This window comes from Platalea leucorodia, assembly GCF_965183815.1.
Source record: "Platalea leucorodia genome assembly, chromosome: 1".
NCBI lineage: Eukaryota > Metazoa > Chordata > Aves > Pelecaniformes > Threskiornithidae > Platalea > Platalea leucorodia.
In genome coordinates, this window is record NC_138823.1 from 114,144,106 (window position 1) to 114,158,576 (window position 14,471).

The 14,471-nt window shown below is 41.6% G+C and overlaps 1 protein-coding gene across 2 annotated transcripts in view; it reads right to left on the reverse strand.

The window, feature by feature from the left end:
* PDE1C (phosphodiesterase 1C) overlaps positions 1-10,548 on the reverse strand; it is a gene marked incomplete at both ends in the record, with an annotated part of 326,875 nt that extends 316,327 nt beyond the window's left edge. For both annotated transcript variants that reach the window (XM_082320990.1, XM_082320989.1), the window contains one exon: positions 10,464-10,548. In XM_082320990.1, coding sequence (XP_082177116.1) covers positions 10,464-10,548 — 85 coding nt within the window. The remainder of the gene's footprint in view (positions 1-10,463) is intronic.
* Positions 10,549-14,471: the final 3,923 nt, after the last annotated feature.

The following is a 14,471-nucleotide window of genomic DNA, read 5'->3' on the forward strand; positions in this document are numbered from 1 at the left end:
CTCTGATCATGTTGTCAAGCTGACAGGAGCATCTTCCAGGAGCAAGGGGATCCAAGTTATCAGCAGTGCTGTAATTGCCCCTCTCAGTACTTACACTTCCCTTGACTCAAGAACAATTAAGCCTTAAGCATTAGCCATGAAGATGAGAATAATATCATGAAGCCACCTAGCAACTGTAATAATAATAATAACCTGTTGATACTTTGGGAATGGAGGAATGCTGGGGAGTGTTAGCGGACTGGACAGATAGTTGAGGCATTTGCTTAGCTAGAGGATCTAACACCAGCTGACATGGATCCATATTCCAGTTGCAGCTTCAGCCTGTCCAAGTGAAACTCATGTACAACGCTTAACAGCCAGGATTCCCTGATTTCCCCAGGCTGCTGTGATGACTCCCAGGTGGCATTTTAAACAGCAATGGTTTGATCAGGGTTCCTCCAGCTGCTTGTCTTTGTCCTGTGTCTCTCCCAGAGATTACTCCTGCAGCGGGGCCAGCCAAGAGGAAAGGCCTCAACTTTACAGCCCAATGAATTAAAGTTACCAGCAATCAGTGTCTGCTCTCGGCAGCAAAGCGGGCTGCAAACTGCGGTCGCGAAGGAGCTGCTACACCTCCTGTTCAACCAGGTTCTGGGATAATCATCATTTGAGGATGCCAGGCTCCGGCACCAACAGACATCACCACACTGTAGCTTTGTACTGTGAGGTGAGTCAGGAGGTTTCCATGTAATAATTTCTGTCTAAATTTAATAGGGAGAAGTAAAACTACCACCTTAATATCTACCTCTCTCACAACCAAAAATTCACAGTGTGGAAAAAATCAATCGTTTTTGCAGATGAAACATGCACCCAAGTGTCATTAAACACTCCCAGCTCATATCTACACTGAATTATGCTTGTGAAAACTCAGAATTCATTCCATTGAAGTGAAGCAAGATGCTCAGTATCAGTTGATCTATATATGCTGCATAATTTCTGAAAAGCAGACAATCAACTAAAAGCTAAGGTTAGCAGCAGTCCTTAGGTCTTAGGTATTTCCTGCTGGAATTCTATTTAAGGTGTTGAGGTTACCAGAAAGAAATTAACTCTTTATCTGCAAGGGAGCTTTCAAAAGTAGCACAGGGTGTCCTGTTCTGGGCTTTCTAAAGATATCCATTGATTTTTGTAGCAGCAGAGTTAGCCAGCAGCTGGGGCTCTGGAAAATCCCACTGCTTTTGTTATTTGAGAAGCCATGAAATGAGATTCTGTAAATTAATTCTGAAAAATTATTTACGTTCCTAGGAGCAGCAGTAGAATCTACCACAATCCCTTGTGCTCCATAACAGTTATATACACATTCAACTTTTTTTTTTTTTTTTTTACTATATACCATATATACAGTACATGGGCTATAAAAGATAAATCACCCTCCCTATGACTCAGATTGAAATCACCTTTGATTATCAAGTTCTATTTTAATATTCCAGATTTTGGCAAGAAAAACAAACAAACAAACAAAAAACCACAAACAAACAAAAAAACAAACAAACAAACAAAAAACCCACAGCTTTGCCAGAGATTTCTTAGATTTGCTCATATGGCAGTCTTAAGAAAAATAATACACACTGCAGGCCAAATTATGTTTTGAGTTACCAGGGTTGCCTAAGATTCAGAACATAACTTGGCCTACAAGATCTGTAATTCTGAATTATGATAATGTTCAAGGCAGAAAGAACATAGATTGTCTTTAAATCAAGGGCCAGCAGTTGGGAGAAAAGACCATTCCCTCCTGTAGACTAATAAAATGTGGTACAGTGCCACCAAATAAGGCCAAATAAAGAAGCCTGAACATCCTAAAGATCCCATTTTCAGAGTACATTTCAAGGGAAATAGTGATTATTAACAGTATACATGTCTAGTTATAATCACAGCTTTGAGAGTGAGGGAGGAAATCAATATAAACTGAATGGGCTTAGTATTCTGGTATTCACATCGCGGACAGCAGCGTACAAAACATCATATCCTGCAAAAGGCCAGTTTTAATGGGAGAGGAAAACACCACTTTGCATTTGGAGCATAGCTGATGGTAGCACCTGTAAATTTCAGAGATTCCTTTTTCTCCATGCATTTTCATTCTTTGCTCACTTCCTAGAGCGTTACAATTGCAATCGTCCCCACTTGGTATGTAATGAAAATACCAATCGCTCTCATTTAATCATAGAGCGCACTTTTATCACTACGCAACAGAGCTCCTCAGCCTGCGACTAACTGAGGACCACTTGTTTGAAAAACCCTGGGACTTCAGTAAGGTTTCATGTGCACACATTCAACAGCAGAATCATGGCCTGAATAAAAATCTCCTTTTAGGTTTTCTTAAGGGTATCTGCCTGGTATGTGTAAATCATTCATCTTTAGCTATAGAGATCAAAAAACCCAAAACTCAAACTCAGTATTCTAAGCAGAGGAACATTTTGCTGTACGTAATTTCAGGCAAAGTTAACATATTTGTAATTTTTACTTCAAGTCTATTTCTAAAGTGGTTTAATAACTTGCTCTACCTGCACTAGCAATAAAAAAAAAAAAAAAAAATCCCTGGAAATCTTCTGTGTGTACTTAGCTGTGTGGTGGGACTAGAGCAAGAAAGCTTCGTTTTCAGTTAACGTGATTCAAACTGAACACCACTGGCATTCATGAAGCACAAAATAAAAGAGGGAAAAAGGATAAAGCATAAAGAGGAAAACACTGGTACAAATTTTGGGGACTAGATCCATTACCACAGTTCAAGAGTGCAAGATCCAGAAATGGAAAGAAAAAAGGTGAAAAAGTGAGTCCATAAAAAGCAATCGGCATGCCACGTGGGGGAACTGCAAGGACTTCAGCTACCTGTGTACACGGGGAAGAAACTAGTAAAATTTGATTTTGGAAAGCTTTCACTCCTAATAAGCATTCATTGTCAATACTAAAAGAGAAAGGATACGCAGCCTGAATCCAAACAGCGTTCCTTATCCTCACCTCCGATGAGTATAAACTGGCTGTAAATCTACTGAACGTAGAAAGAGGCACTTGGGTTGAAACTGAATTAAGTGGTACTGGCTGAGCAAGTTGCCTGCCCTCTCCCCTTTTCCAATTACACACCATTTGACAGGTCTCATTGCTCTCCATCACTGTAAGAAGAGGGAGAAAGAGTTGGAAAGGGGACTAAATCAACAGAAATAAGACATAGCATCATGTAGCAGCAGCAAGAGACTAAGCACCATGCGCTGCCATTTAATGGAGAGAGATGATGCTTGCAGCAGTCTTCCTGAGGGAAATTTTCAGGGGGCTGATTGCAGCTGCTATGACAACAAGGGGGAGGATGTGATGTCACACAACGACCCGAGCGACTGCTGTCACGTTGTCCCAGTGCACAGCTCGACTCGCCAGCTGGGAAGCCAGTAGAGACCTCATTAAGTGGATCTGTTCAGTAATTACTACAACTTTTCCCGCACCACGCTTCCAACTTTGCACACAGCCGTAGCACGAGGCTATTGATGTAGTCATGAGGGTTAAGTTCCCAGGCCTGAATATTTTGAGCCTGTAGCTATTAGAAATCTGGGATCAAGTTTCAGCAGGGTCGTTAGATACAAGCTGTGTTACCAGGCAGGGAGAAGTGGGGAGCAAAATCATATCAGCATAATCTTGATCAAGTCTTGGAAGCAAGCCGTGGAAAAGCTGCGTGATTTGCCTTCCTTGTACGTAGGGCAGCTCCTTCTCTAACCTACAGCAGCATTGGCTTTAACTGGAAAAAGACTGTCCAGGACAGATCCTGGGCTCATTTAAATCACTGCAGTTCTCCCAACTGCAGTGGAGCGATAAAGATTCACCAATGGCCAGGAACCTGCCTCTTGACTTGATTTGCACTGGTACACAAATAAGTGCAGGATACATCCAGGAGCCTTTTACTTTCTTACTCATGCGGAGCTACAGAACTGGGAAAAATGAGTTTGCATTTACACTACATCAGGAAAATAGACCAATCAGTACCGCACAAGCGTTTAAAATAGAAGATCTGCAGCAGTAATGCAAATCCCCAAAGGCAATTAGGTTTTAAAGCTCCTAGACTCTGGTCCTCACATCAGCAGTATGAGGAGGAGGAGGAGGATGCAGGCCTCTGGCTTTGGACATGGGAGAGGGAGCCGGCTGGGGCTGCGAATGAGGGAAGGCTGCTCCCAGTCAGAGCCTGCCTGCTCAGGAACAGGCCTGGCTGCCTGCCTAAAACTGAGCTCAAAAGGCACAGAAGAGTTCATGCCCATTTATTTCTTTTGAACTTTGGGCGTTCTAGAAAATCTGAAATTTGTAATTAATCTCACTGCATCAATTGAGAAGTTGGAGAACTGGGAGCAGGAGTAGTTGGCCAAAGACCAGAGAGAAAACAGAAGCAGGGGCAACACTATTTCTCACCGTGGTAAGATGGGGCCCCTCCTGGTAGGGGGCAAGAATCATTTGTTGTCTCTAGAAGAGGACTGACTGTGCTTCCTTCCCTCACAGAATACCAGCAGAGGGACAAACAGCATGGTGGGTCTGGGATCTGGCACAAAGGAAGCAGGAGTCCCCATCTCCAGCCAGGTGTCTCCACCTTCTGCCCTATCTGCACCTTGTGTTGGGGGCTCTTTTGCCCCACAAGCCCAGTTTTCATAGCTACTTTCCATTCATGAATCTTATTCCCAACATATTCAGGGGTTTAGACCATTTGGTGACATTAGTCACCTCTGAAGCTACGTTCAGAGGTGACCGAGCACTAAGACCTGGACATATGTAATTCGCCAACCTTAAAAAAAAAAAAAATATTCATGTGAAGTAATTAAAGGAAACCTTCCTGACAGCGATGACAATGGTTTTATCCATTAACATCTCTCCTCTCCCAGGGCTCTGGAGGTTATTTTCCCACGTATGAACTCAGCTGCAGAGAATGGGGATGCCCATTCACTCACATCAAAACGTGTTGCAAAGGTTTTACTGTTGGTAGCTTCCCTGAGAAATACAATCAAGAGGAGGAAGGAAAATAGCACTTTTGATGTGACCCTGCCCACAGGGACCTGCAATCTGAATCTGATCCTTTGTGAGCTGCTGATGAACCTGGTGTGCAACTCTGCATGGTAACCTCTCACTCAAAACAACAACAACAGAGAAGGGGACAGACCCAAACACTCACTGTGTTTCTGGATGCCAAGACACAGGCAGCAGAGCACAGCTGTGAACAGCAGGTAGCAGTGATAAGGTAAACCATCCACAGAGGCAAACGGGCAGAGCTCCGTGAAAACATTGCCAAGGTTTTTGCCACACAAGAACTATCACTGCAGTCTTTTGAAAGATCATTTACCTTGCTTACAGCAGTCCACCCCTGCAACATCAAAGATGTCAGTGCAATATCGAGACCCTGTAGATGCCACAGAAATCACCATCTCCACCTCTTTAGAGAAGCAGCTACAGGTTAAGTACCAACAGCAGGAATCCCTATTGCCCATCACTGTGGCAGAGACCATCCACCCCCACACAAAGGGCCAGCTGGGTATCTCACCCATATGCATGCCAACCATGCAGACTCCTTTCAGGTGTATTTTCAGGCAGAGCAGACAGAGACCATACTGGTTTGAAGGTAACACACAACTTTGTAATGCAGGGAGCAGGAAAAAAAAACCTCTAAGTTTAGAGCTTTATTTCACAATCTATTTGCTGACAGCTTTCTTTAGGTGAATTTGTTGAGGGTAGGACTATGTTGGAAGAGATTTTAATTCTTTATAGTCTATTATAACTACATCAGACTTCCTTAAATTACATTAAAAATCTCACATCCTATTGCAAGCTTGGTATTTGTGTTACATTAATAAACTTAGATATCCCAGTTCCTAGATTTCAGATGACAGTGTTCAACTGTTTACACAGAAATCAGTGCTACCTATTAGCTCTTATTGAGAAAATACCCTCTCAGTAAGGTCTATCAGGAGAGAGAGGGGGAGGAAAAAAAGGCAGTTTTGGGGGTTCCATTGTTGTTTTTTAAATCTTTTGTATTATGTCATAACAAAGAAAATGACAGAGTTTAGGTACAAAGACAAGGAGAGGCTATGATGCACAGCAGGAGCAGTGGCTACGCATTCCTCCTTCACCTTTGTGCCAGGGACACTGTTCATGTGCCGGCAGAGATACCTCCCCCCGCCCCCCGAAAGCCGACTGACCCCGCAAACAGACGTTTCTCCCAGACCTCCTTTGAAGGAAGGCTACGAGTGACGCACATGCAGAATTAGTGAGAGATTTGTCAGCACCTTATAATTACAGTGTGCTTTCAGTCAGAATGACATTTTTTTATTATAAGCAAGTAAGGGCAGAATTAAAGTAAATCTCCATGAAAATGCACTGCGTACGGGCCTACGGGTGTCTTGTGCTGAAACCTGCCTCTGTGGGTTGCAAAGGTGCCATTGCCCTCAGATGAATGACAAACTCCAATAAGGCTGAAAAATCAATACACAAGAGGAAAAGAGTTAATTGCTACAAGGTACACAGTTCTCTGGCCAAAATACAGTACAAAAAATGAAACCGCTTATTTCTCTAGTTTCTTTCTATAACAATTTTAAAAACCCATTTCTGTCTATTCCACTCCTAATGGACAACCTTTCAAGAGAGAATAACAGAAAATCCACAGCAGCATTTTCTTTAAAAGTTAAGCACGCGACACAGAGCTGAAGGTATTCTTCCTTATCCTAATAAAGCCAAGTTCAACATTTAGTTTGCTTCCAATCTCCCCCACCCCAACTCAGACCAACACAACGCACGCGCCTCCTCAAGCAACGTTTTCTTTGACTAAAACACAGAAAGTGTTTCTGAAGTGATCTGTCTGAGGGACCAGCAAGAACTACTTTGGCTCTTCTGCCTGTGACGTTGAAAGGGATGTTGAAATGGGTTTCAAGTAGTGAACTGCAACGTGAGAAACTCCAACAACATTAAGAAAACCACATTTTTAAAGAATTGTTTCAAAATAGATCCCCAAAAGCACCACCGAGCAAAACTCAGATCTTCTGTAATAATTGGAGGGAGAGTTTTTGCATGAAAAATGAAGACAGTGTCTGCTAAAGAAACTTTCCTGTAAGATTTAGGAACAACTGCTGTGAGCTAGACTAAGTGTTTCAGTGCCACATCCCTCTCTCTCCAGTAACACCTGAGTTACAGCAGAACTCCCCATCACTTCATTTCATTCTATTCTATAAAAATAAATTTATTAGATACACTGGATGGGACAAAACAGCGTTGCCAGGTGCTTCTGGATACGAAAAGCAGAGAGTGGGAGCTTTAATGAAGTTAGCTCTTGGTCATAGGAAGGTGATAAATGCAGAAGAAAATATCCTCTTGTTAATGTTTGTGTTTACCATTTTCCTAGGTTTAAAGACAGTGAATGTTTCTCTGTCTTGCACCTTTAGTCAGTCAATTACAGCAGCAAAGTCACTAAGTAATATACTGGCGTTCTGATTTAATAGCCTTTCATTTGCACAGGAGTGATGAGACAAGGCGCAGGACAAAAACAAAACAGGCCTTACCTCTTAATTTCTTTTTCGTTATGTTTTACTTTTAGTGGAGGACAATTCAGCCAAATTTAAACAAGAGCTCAAATACATTAACTTGTGTATATAAAACTTCATGGACTCTGAAATTTGCTGACACAGACCATGGCAAATAAAGATCTTGAAGCCTTCATCTGAGATGCATCAAACTTTGTAGAGCTACTAAATTGCATGATTCCTGTCTTGAATGGTCCCACTAAATGGCTCACACTGTGGCTCCACTATAGTCCCTTTACATCACGCTACCAGTGCAAAAAGTCCGTAAAAGCAGAATATCCAAAACCGCATGGAAATCCTCAGTGGGCATAGAGCAGAACGCCTCAGTCCTCCTCAGGGTCTCTGTCGAAAGGGTGGTATCTGGAGGAAAGGGATTTGCAACTACCTGGTTTCTTCATACAGAAGAAAGCTATCGAGTATTGGCATACATTTGCCTTTCTGGTATGGCACATCCCTTTCTTCCACAGGGATCTGTGAGGTCCTTGCGAAGTGCAGAGTTCCCACAGCTCTCCCGTCCCACCACCAGCGCTGTAAGCAACCAGGGTGAAAATTAGAGCCGTCGAGAAGCTGCTCTAGGTTGCGCTGCTGTGTGAACAGATGGTGACCACCTCCAGAGACACGAGGCTATCTAACTGCAAGCCATCAGCAAGGAGCTCTTCTTGCAGCAGCCTCCTTCCATGCCCACATAATTTCATGTTTGATGTTAGGCCCAGGCCTTGCATTAAAATTTTCATTAAGTCTCATTGTAAGTGATAATTTTTCAAAACACTGTGAAGATCATCCTTTCTTAGCAGTTAGTATAAGGGTGAATCAATGCAAAATATTTTCTTTTGCACCCAAATGGAAACTTATTTCTCTCAACCTGATATTACTCTGTTCTTCAACAATATCAGTGTTCTTTCCCAGCTGACACTTCAATAGCAGATGCAGCAGCTCACCATTTCCCAAGAACTTCTTAAAAATTTGCAGTACTCAAAAGAAGATAGTACACAGAAGTCTCATCTGATGAAAAAAAAAAGTTTAAGCCCATCCCTAACACACTAATGTTGCTGTAGGCTCTTTTGGATACATTCATTTTCTTCAGTATAAGAATTAACAAATACATAAATCATTCAGGTCTGTCTACCACACAGTGCTGGTAATACTCGATAGCATGTTTACAAAGTTTTCACGGTTATGTGAGTCAATCCAATGCATGCTTGCCCAGATATAAAAATAAATGTTATATAATGCACAGATCACAGAATCAATACGCTGGTTGTGTGCACCAAATAGAAGAAAATAGCACAGGAACTCCTATGCAACAACTGTCCTAAGAACCAGAAGAAGCTGCAATTCTAAACCTGAGTCATTTGATCCAAAATTTGGTCTAGTTGTTTTGTGAGCATGAGTAGCAATAAAGACAGCAGAACAACAAATACAGCAGAACAACAAATACAGCAACCCTGTCGGTTTGCTCATGAACAAAAAAAAAAACATAATTAGGCACAGTCATAAACGTTCAGCGTCTTCAGATAGTGTGCCTAGGCTCAAAAAGGAAACGTTTATCATCCAGACTGACACAAACTGATAAAATAACACTTTTAGTAATGATGCTGAGAGGGGGAGAGATTAGGATAGGGAGTTCAAAAGTGAGCATGTTGTAACTTAACCTGTGGAGGGACTACCACCTTCCCATTGGAGAAAGACATTTGAAGAGTAGCATTTGCCTGACAGTTTCACCTTTACAATGCTATATGCACATTAACAGATGACTACATGAAGATATATTTAATGAAACATGCATTTCCATCTCCAATTTTTTTTCAGCAAGCTTAATGTTTGCATGATGTCAATGATTGTAAAATAAGTCTTCCATAAAGCAGAGGAATAAACAGGTACCTCCTCCCACACCAGTAAAAAGCTGGTATCCATCGTTATTAGATGAAATTGTGACCCAATTACACCAGTACAAATCAGGAAAAACTTTCCTGATTTCACAACTGCAAGGAAGCAGAATCTCTGTCATCTTAAAGGTATTCAAGGGGAATGGAATTTGTATCGATTGATTATTAGAAGTTATCCATATATTTTAACTTGGATTTAATCTAAAAATTAAAATGAGATGCAAGTTTGCTTCGTTTCTCAGATCTGTAGGGATTTATATAACGTAGCCTAGCGAGATATGCAGTTCTAGCAGAGCAGCCTGCTCAGGGAATCCTCAGATTTTAACTTCTGCACAGCAAGTCTCTTGGAAAAACACAGACACCTGTCGCTTTGAGAAGCCTCACTTTTCCCTAAGACAGTGAACACAAACAATAAACTGCACTCTTCAAACAGCTACAACAACCAGTCCTAAAATTCCTGATCTCTCCTCACACCTTTCCCTGCCCCAGCAATTTTGCTTTTTGTGTTTGAGAGGCAACAAGAACTGTTACATACATCTTTACGCAAACTGAGAAATGGCAAAAGGTTACAGAATTTGGAAACACTGGCTAAGTGAACAAAGAAATATTGGAAACAAAGCCAAGGCTCCCAGGGGTTATGTTCTGGGCTCATCGGAAGGAAACGCAGCTAGCAAGTTGGAAACCTGCAATCCAGAAGCCCAGGCTTTCCTGAGATAAGGTTCCAAAACAAAAGTTCTGCAAACGTCTCAGTGAACGGGTGCCAAAACCCAGCGAAAGGATTTAGAGCGGCTACGTATCAAAGGCAAGTTTCTTGGGCAGAAGAAAATACAGAAGACGGAATGGAAAACCAACCCAGACAAAAGTTGCAGGGCATCTATACATTTTAAAGGCGTATATTGACAAAAGGCAGTTGTCAACAGCTCTTTTACCTGTACTTACTGGAGCTGCAAAGAAAGAGAGGAAAGAAGGAGAAGATAGACAATGAAGGAAAGAAGAGGAATTAAATGAGGCTCACCAATCGTAAAGCTATAGCCATCAATGCTGAAAGTAGCACTCCGGCATTTTTTAAATCCTTCCTTTCTGCTGCTTGGCTCTGTCATGATCCTTCCAGCTTGTACTTTCAGCAGCAGCCTTTCTCTCCCCCCGTGGAAGCAGAGCGCTCGAGCTCGCTCTTAGCTGCCCTGGAATATCTGCCTGTGACAGCACGCACGCCCAACCTCGCACATCTCCCGGCGCGGGGAGCCGAATCTGAGAGGCATGCACCCAGAAGCTTTCTCCTCCCCCAAACACTCGCTGGCATGTTACCGACGTGCCTACTCAGAGTTTAACAACTGGTGAGAGGCTCCAGTATCTAACCCGGCAGTCAATTAGTGCAAGACTACCAAGTCAATAAGCCAGCTGTATCTGTCAAATCTCTGTGTAGGAGTCAGCACACAATTAAAAAAAGATGAAGGGTTAGATTTTGCTGTGATCTACCCGCTGACACTCCTTGTATTCCCTGCTATGCTGCAGCCCCTGCTTCTGCGGCTCCCCTTGCTCATGGGGATTTCTGACTTGCAGCAAATTGTGCTCAGGTTTCAGCCCTTCAAATACAAGCAGCGTGTTTTAATCATTCGAGAAATAATGAATGTTACAATATTACAGTACACCATCAATCATCTACTACTTATACTAACAGCAAGTCTCTAGAAACACAACTGGCAGCAGGATGCAAGAGATTATCAGTAAGTAAGAACATAAATGACTGTGGGAAAACAAAAATAGTTTAGCTGTAATGATGATAAACTGAGCAAAATGTACACACACAAAAAGTCTTCTGAGCTCTTCCTCCTCCTAGTGGTTCATCGCACAGTTTGTAAACTCCTCTCTGCAGTTTTTTTACCCAATGATGTTTAAAAACGTGATTTGGAGTGCTTGCAGCAATCCACTGAAAAAGACAGGCAAATCATCCCTATCCTATGAACAGACAAAATTTAGAGTCAAGGCTGGCAAAGTTTTCACAGAAGGCTAGCAGCAAGCCAAGGTTTTATAAATAGGTATCCGAGAAAACACTGTCAATATCTTAATGATCCCAGTTCACATAAATCTGTGCAATCCTTTTCTTTTTCCTGTAATGTGTGTTAATATAGAAAGATGCTACTAAAGGGCTCCAATTTTACACGTTCCCAAGCATAAAAGTAAATTCCAGGTAAATTCATCAGGTTTTGCATTGTTCTGCGTGGAAACCACAGGGAAACCCTGAGTTTCAGGAAGACTCTCATCAAAATAACAGCTGAGACAGTTTACTAGAAGCTTGCCCCACGCACACCAAAAGGTTTACAAAATATCAGCAAACCTGGTCTGTGTTTAAGGTATAAACATCAACCCTACCTTGGCTGCTCAACAAAAGCTTAAGTCAGATAGAAAAGTTGCACTTTTTAAATCCCCTCTGTTCAAAGTATGGAAGAGAGTCACTACTGAGCTCCAGTAGTTAATTTAAAATCCACTTAGTTCTAGCCCAGTGAAGAGCCTCAGCCAAATAAACCTTTTTTGTTAACATTTTTTTTAATTATTTGGATGCTCAATAATACAAGGCACGTTCATTAAGAAAAAAGCTGTTCGTGAGGGTTTGGTTTGTTTTTTTTCTTTTTTTACAGGAAGGAGGACCTGATCTTCCAGGTTTCTTGCCCTTTCAAGACTGAAGTGTGAAATAATAACAGCTATTTAGATGTAACATTTCCATCAGTTGCACCTGCAATTATTTTTGACCTCAGAAGGGTAGGCACAGCTCAGGAATTTAAAAGAGTTGCTGCTATAAAGGCAGCCACTGCAATGAAGAGTTCTCAAGCAGTTTACTGCACTCCATCGTGTAGCTGCCTCTCCTAAACAACGTAGGAAAACAGTCCGAGTATAAAGTGTTTCTAAGGAATCATTTTCTCTGTCACTGGTTATATAGGTCACATAAGCACTAATGCTCTGCCTAAGAAAGCGAAATAGAGAATTACTCACGCTATACCTAGAAAGCACAAAGTTAAGTGTTATCTAAAAGGAAGAAATGTTGGAACTGTCAGGGTTTGGTGGTTTTTTTTGGTTTTTTGTTTGTTTTTTGGGTTTTTTTTAAGTTATTTGATGACACCATTTTTTTTCCTTAAGCTATAAAGCATTGATTCATGAAGCAAAATTGTGGGAAGATACCAGTGGTGATCATGAAGCTTCAATCAAGTTTCTTAGTTCCAGGAGAAACTTTTTTCCAAAAAAAAGACAGGCAGACACAGTCTCGCCTGCTCCCTGGCTTGGACCATGTATTCATGTGGAAAGCAGAAGAGTTGTTTTAGCATTTGTCATCTCAGGAGAATATCCAGATCACCAAGCTACTGCCTTGTTGCTCGTTTCTGGTCTCCTTCACTGGGACTTCGGCCACTTCATACAGATCGCCAGAGAGAAAATGGCCCGGCCATTCAGCAGCTGTGCACACCTGAGTTACGTTGCAACAACACTTTGTTCAAGCCCCAACTAATACTAATTCAAATAATTGTAATAATTTGATAAGCTTATTTAGGTCAAAGTGAACAATTCCCCTAGGAAGAGTAAAAGACAGTCACTCAGCAGTGCAAAGTGATCAAACAAGGCTAGAAGCCAGATCTCCCACATCCCTGGAGAGGGCCCTAAACCAGCTGTTTGCAGCGGGATGCTCTCTCCCTTCAAAACTGCAGAGGTACTCACCTCAGGGTGAAAAGGGGAAGGTTTGGACCTGCAAGTTTTTCAAGAAGGAAACAGTTTCTTCCCCGCTCTAGTAAACACTTAATCCAGCTGCTCAAAGAATTACCAAATGGTATCAGTAACTTGATACCTGATCCTATCTGATTCTTTGCATTTTGCTGTTCAGCTCCTGGCTAGATTTCAGGTCTGCCGTTTACATTCTGCTTTCCCAAACAATCCCTACAGATTCACTCAGGGTACAGTACATTTTCTACCTTCCACTGCCAGGCAGTACCAATATAGATGGCTAGTCAGTTCTTGTGGCTGCAGTTCAGTGCCGTGTAGAGCAATCCATGTATGTCATTTGTAAACCACCTGGGGATCCTCTGAGATGAAAAGCACAGTGTGAATTGAAAATATTTATTATTATTGCTGTAAACAGAGCAGGGTATCCATGGTAACATTTAATTTGTCAACACCTAAAACAGCAGTTACTTTAATATTTTCCCTTTAATTTTCAATGTGTAGAAGGGTTTGCATGTTTTTAGGAAGTCTATTTTAACCAAAGACCATATCAAATTAAACCAAATATCCATCCAGTCTGCTGTCCTCCAACATACATGCTAGAGGAAACAGTGAAAAAACAGCCACCTATAACAAACAGATAGGCAACACTGTCTGCCTATCCCTAGGCAGTCTGTTTCTGCCCTGCAGCTTAAAAAGGCATATTATTTATGTAAATTTGTCTCAGCAACACTGAAAGATTTTTAATTGCACTTTACACCCAAATACTTTCCCAAGCATAAGCTCTGAGAAATCAATTGCGTGGAGAAATTCTTCTATGTATCAGCTCAAAGGCATGACTTGTTATTTCAGTCCTATATCCTCTGGCTCTTGGAGTGTGAGAAAGGGAAAATAAAAGCATTAAGTAAAATCCTAGCCCCATGGAAGTCAAGGACAAAACTCCCACTCACTTCGACAGGGCCGGAGCTCTATCCTCCTGGTTTTCTATACTTGTATTCCTGTTGACTCAGTTCCTAACACAATCAAGTTTCACAGGAGCAGTGATGAATTTAGACCTCAGGCATCCATATGCTTTTGTAGTACCTGTCACTGAAGTTAGCAGAATTAGGATCTCTGAATTTTTATCTTTTCAGACATGTCTCAGGTAGCCTAAATCAACTGACAACTTGACTTTGAATATTAAGAAAAAAAATGCAGCCTTACTGGGTCAGACCAAAGGTCCATTGAACCTAGTGTCCTATACGCAGCTCTGTATCATATCGCCATCATTGCCCAAAAATAGATGCTAAAAAAAATGATAAAGATGCTGAAAATGATCAGG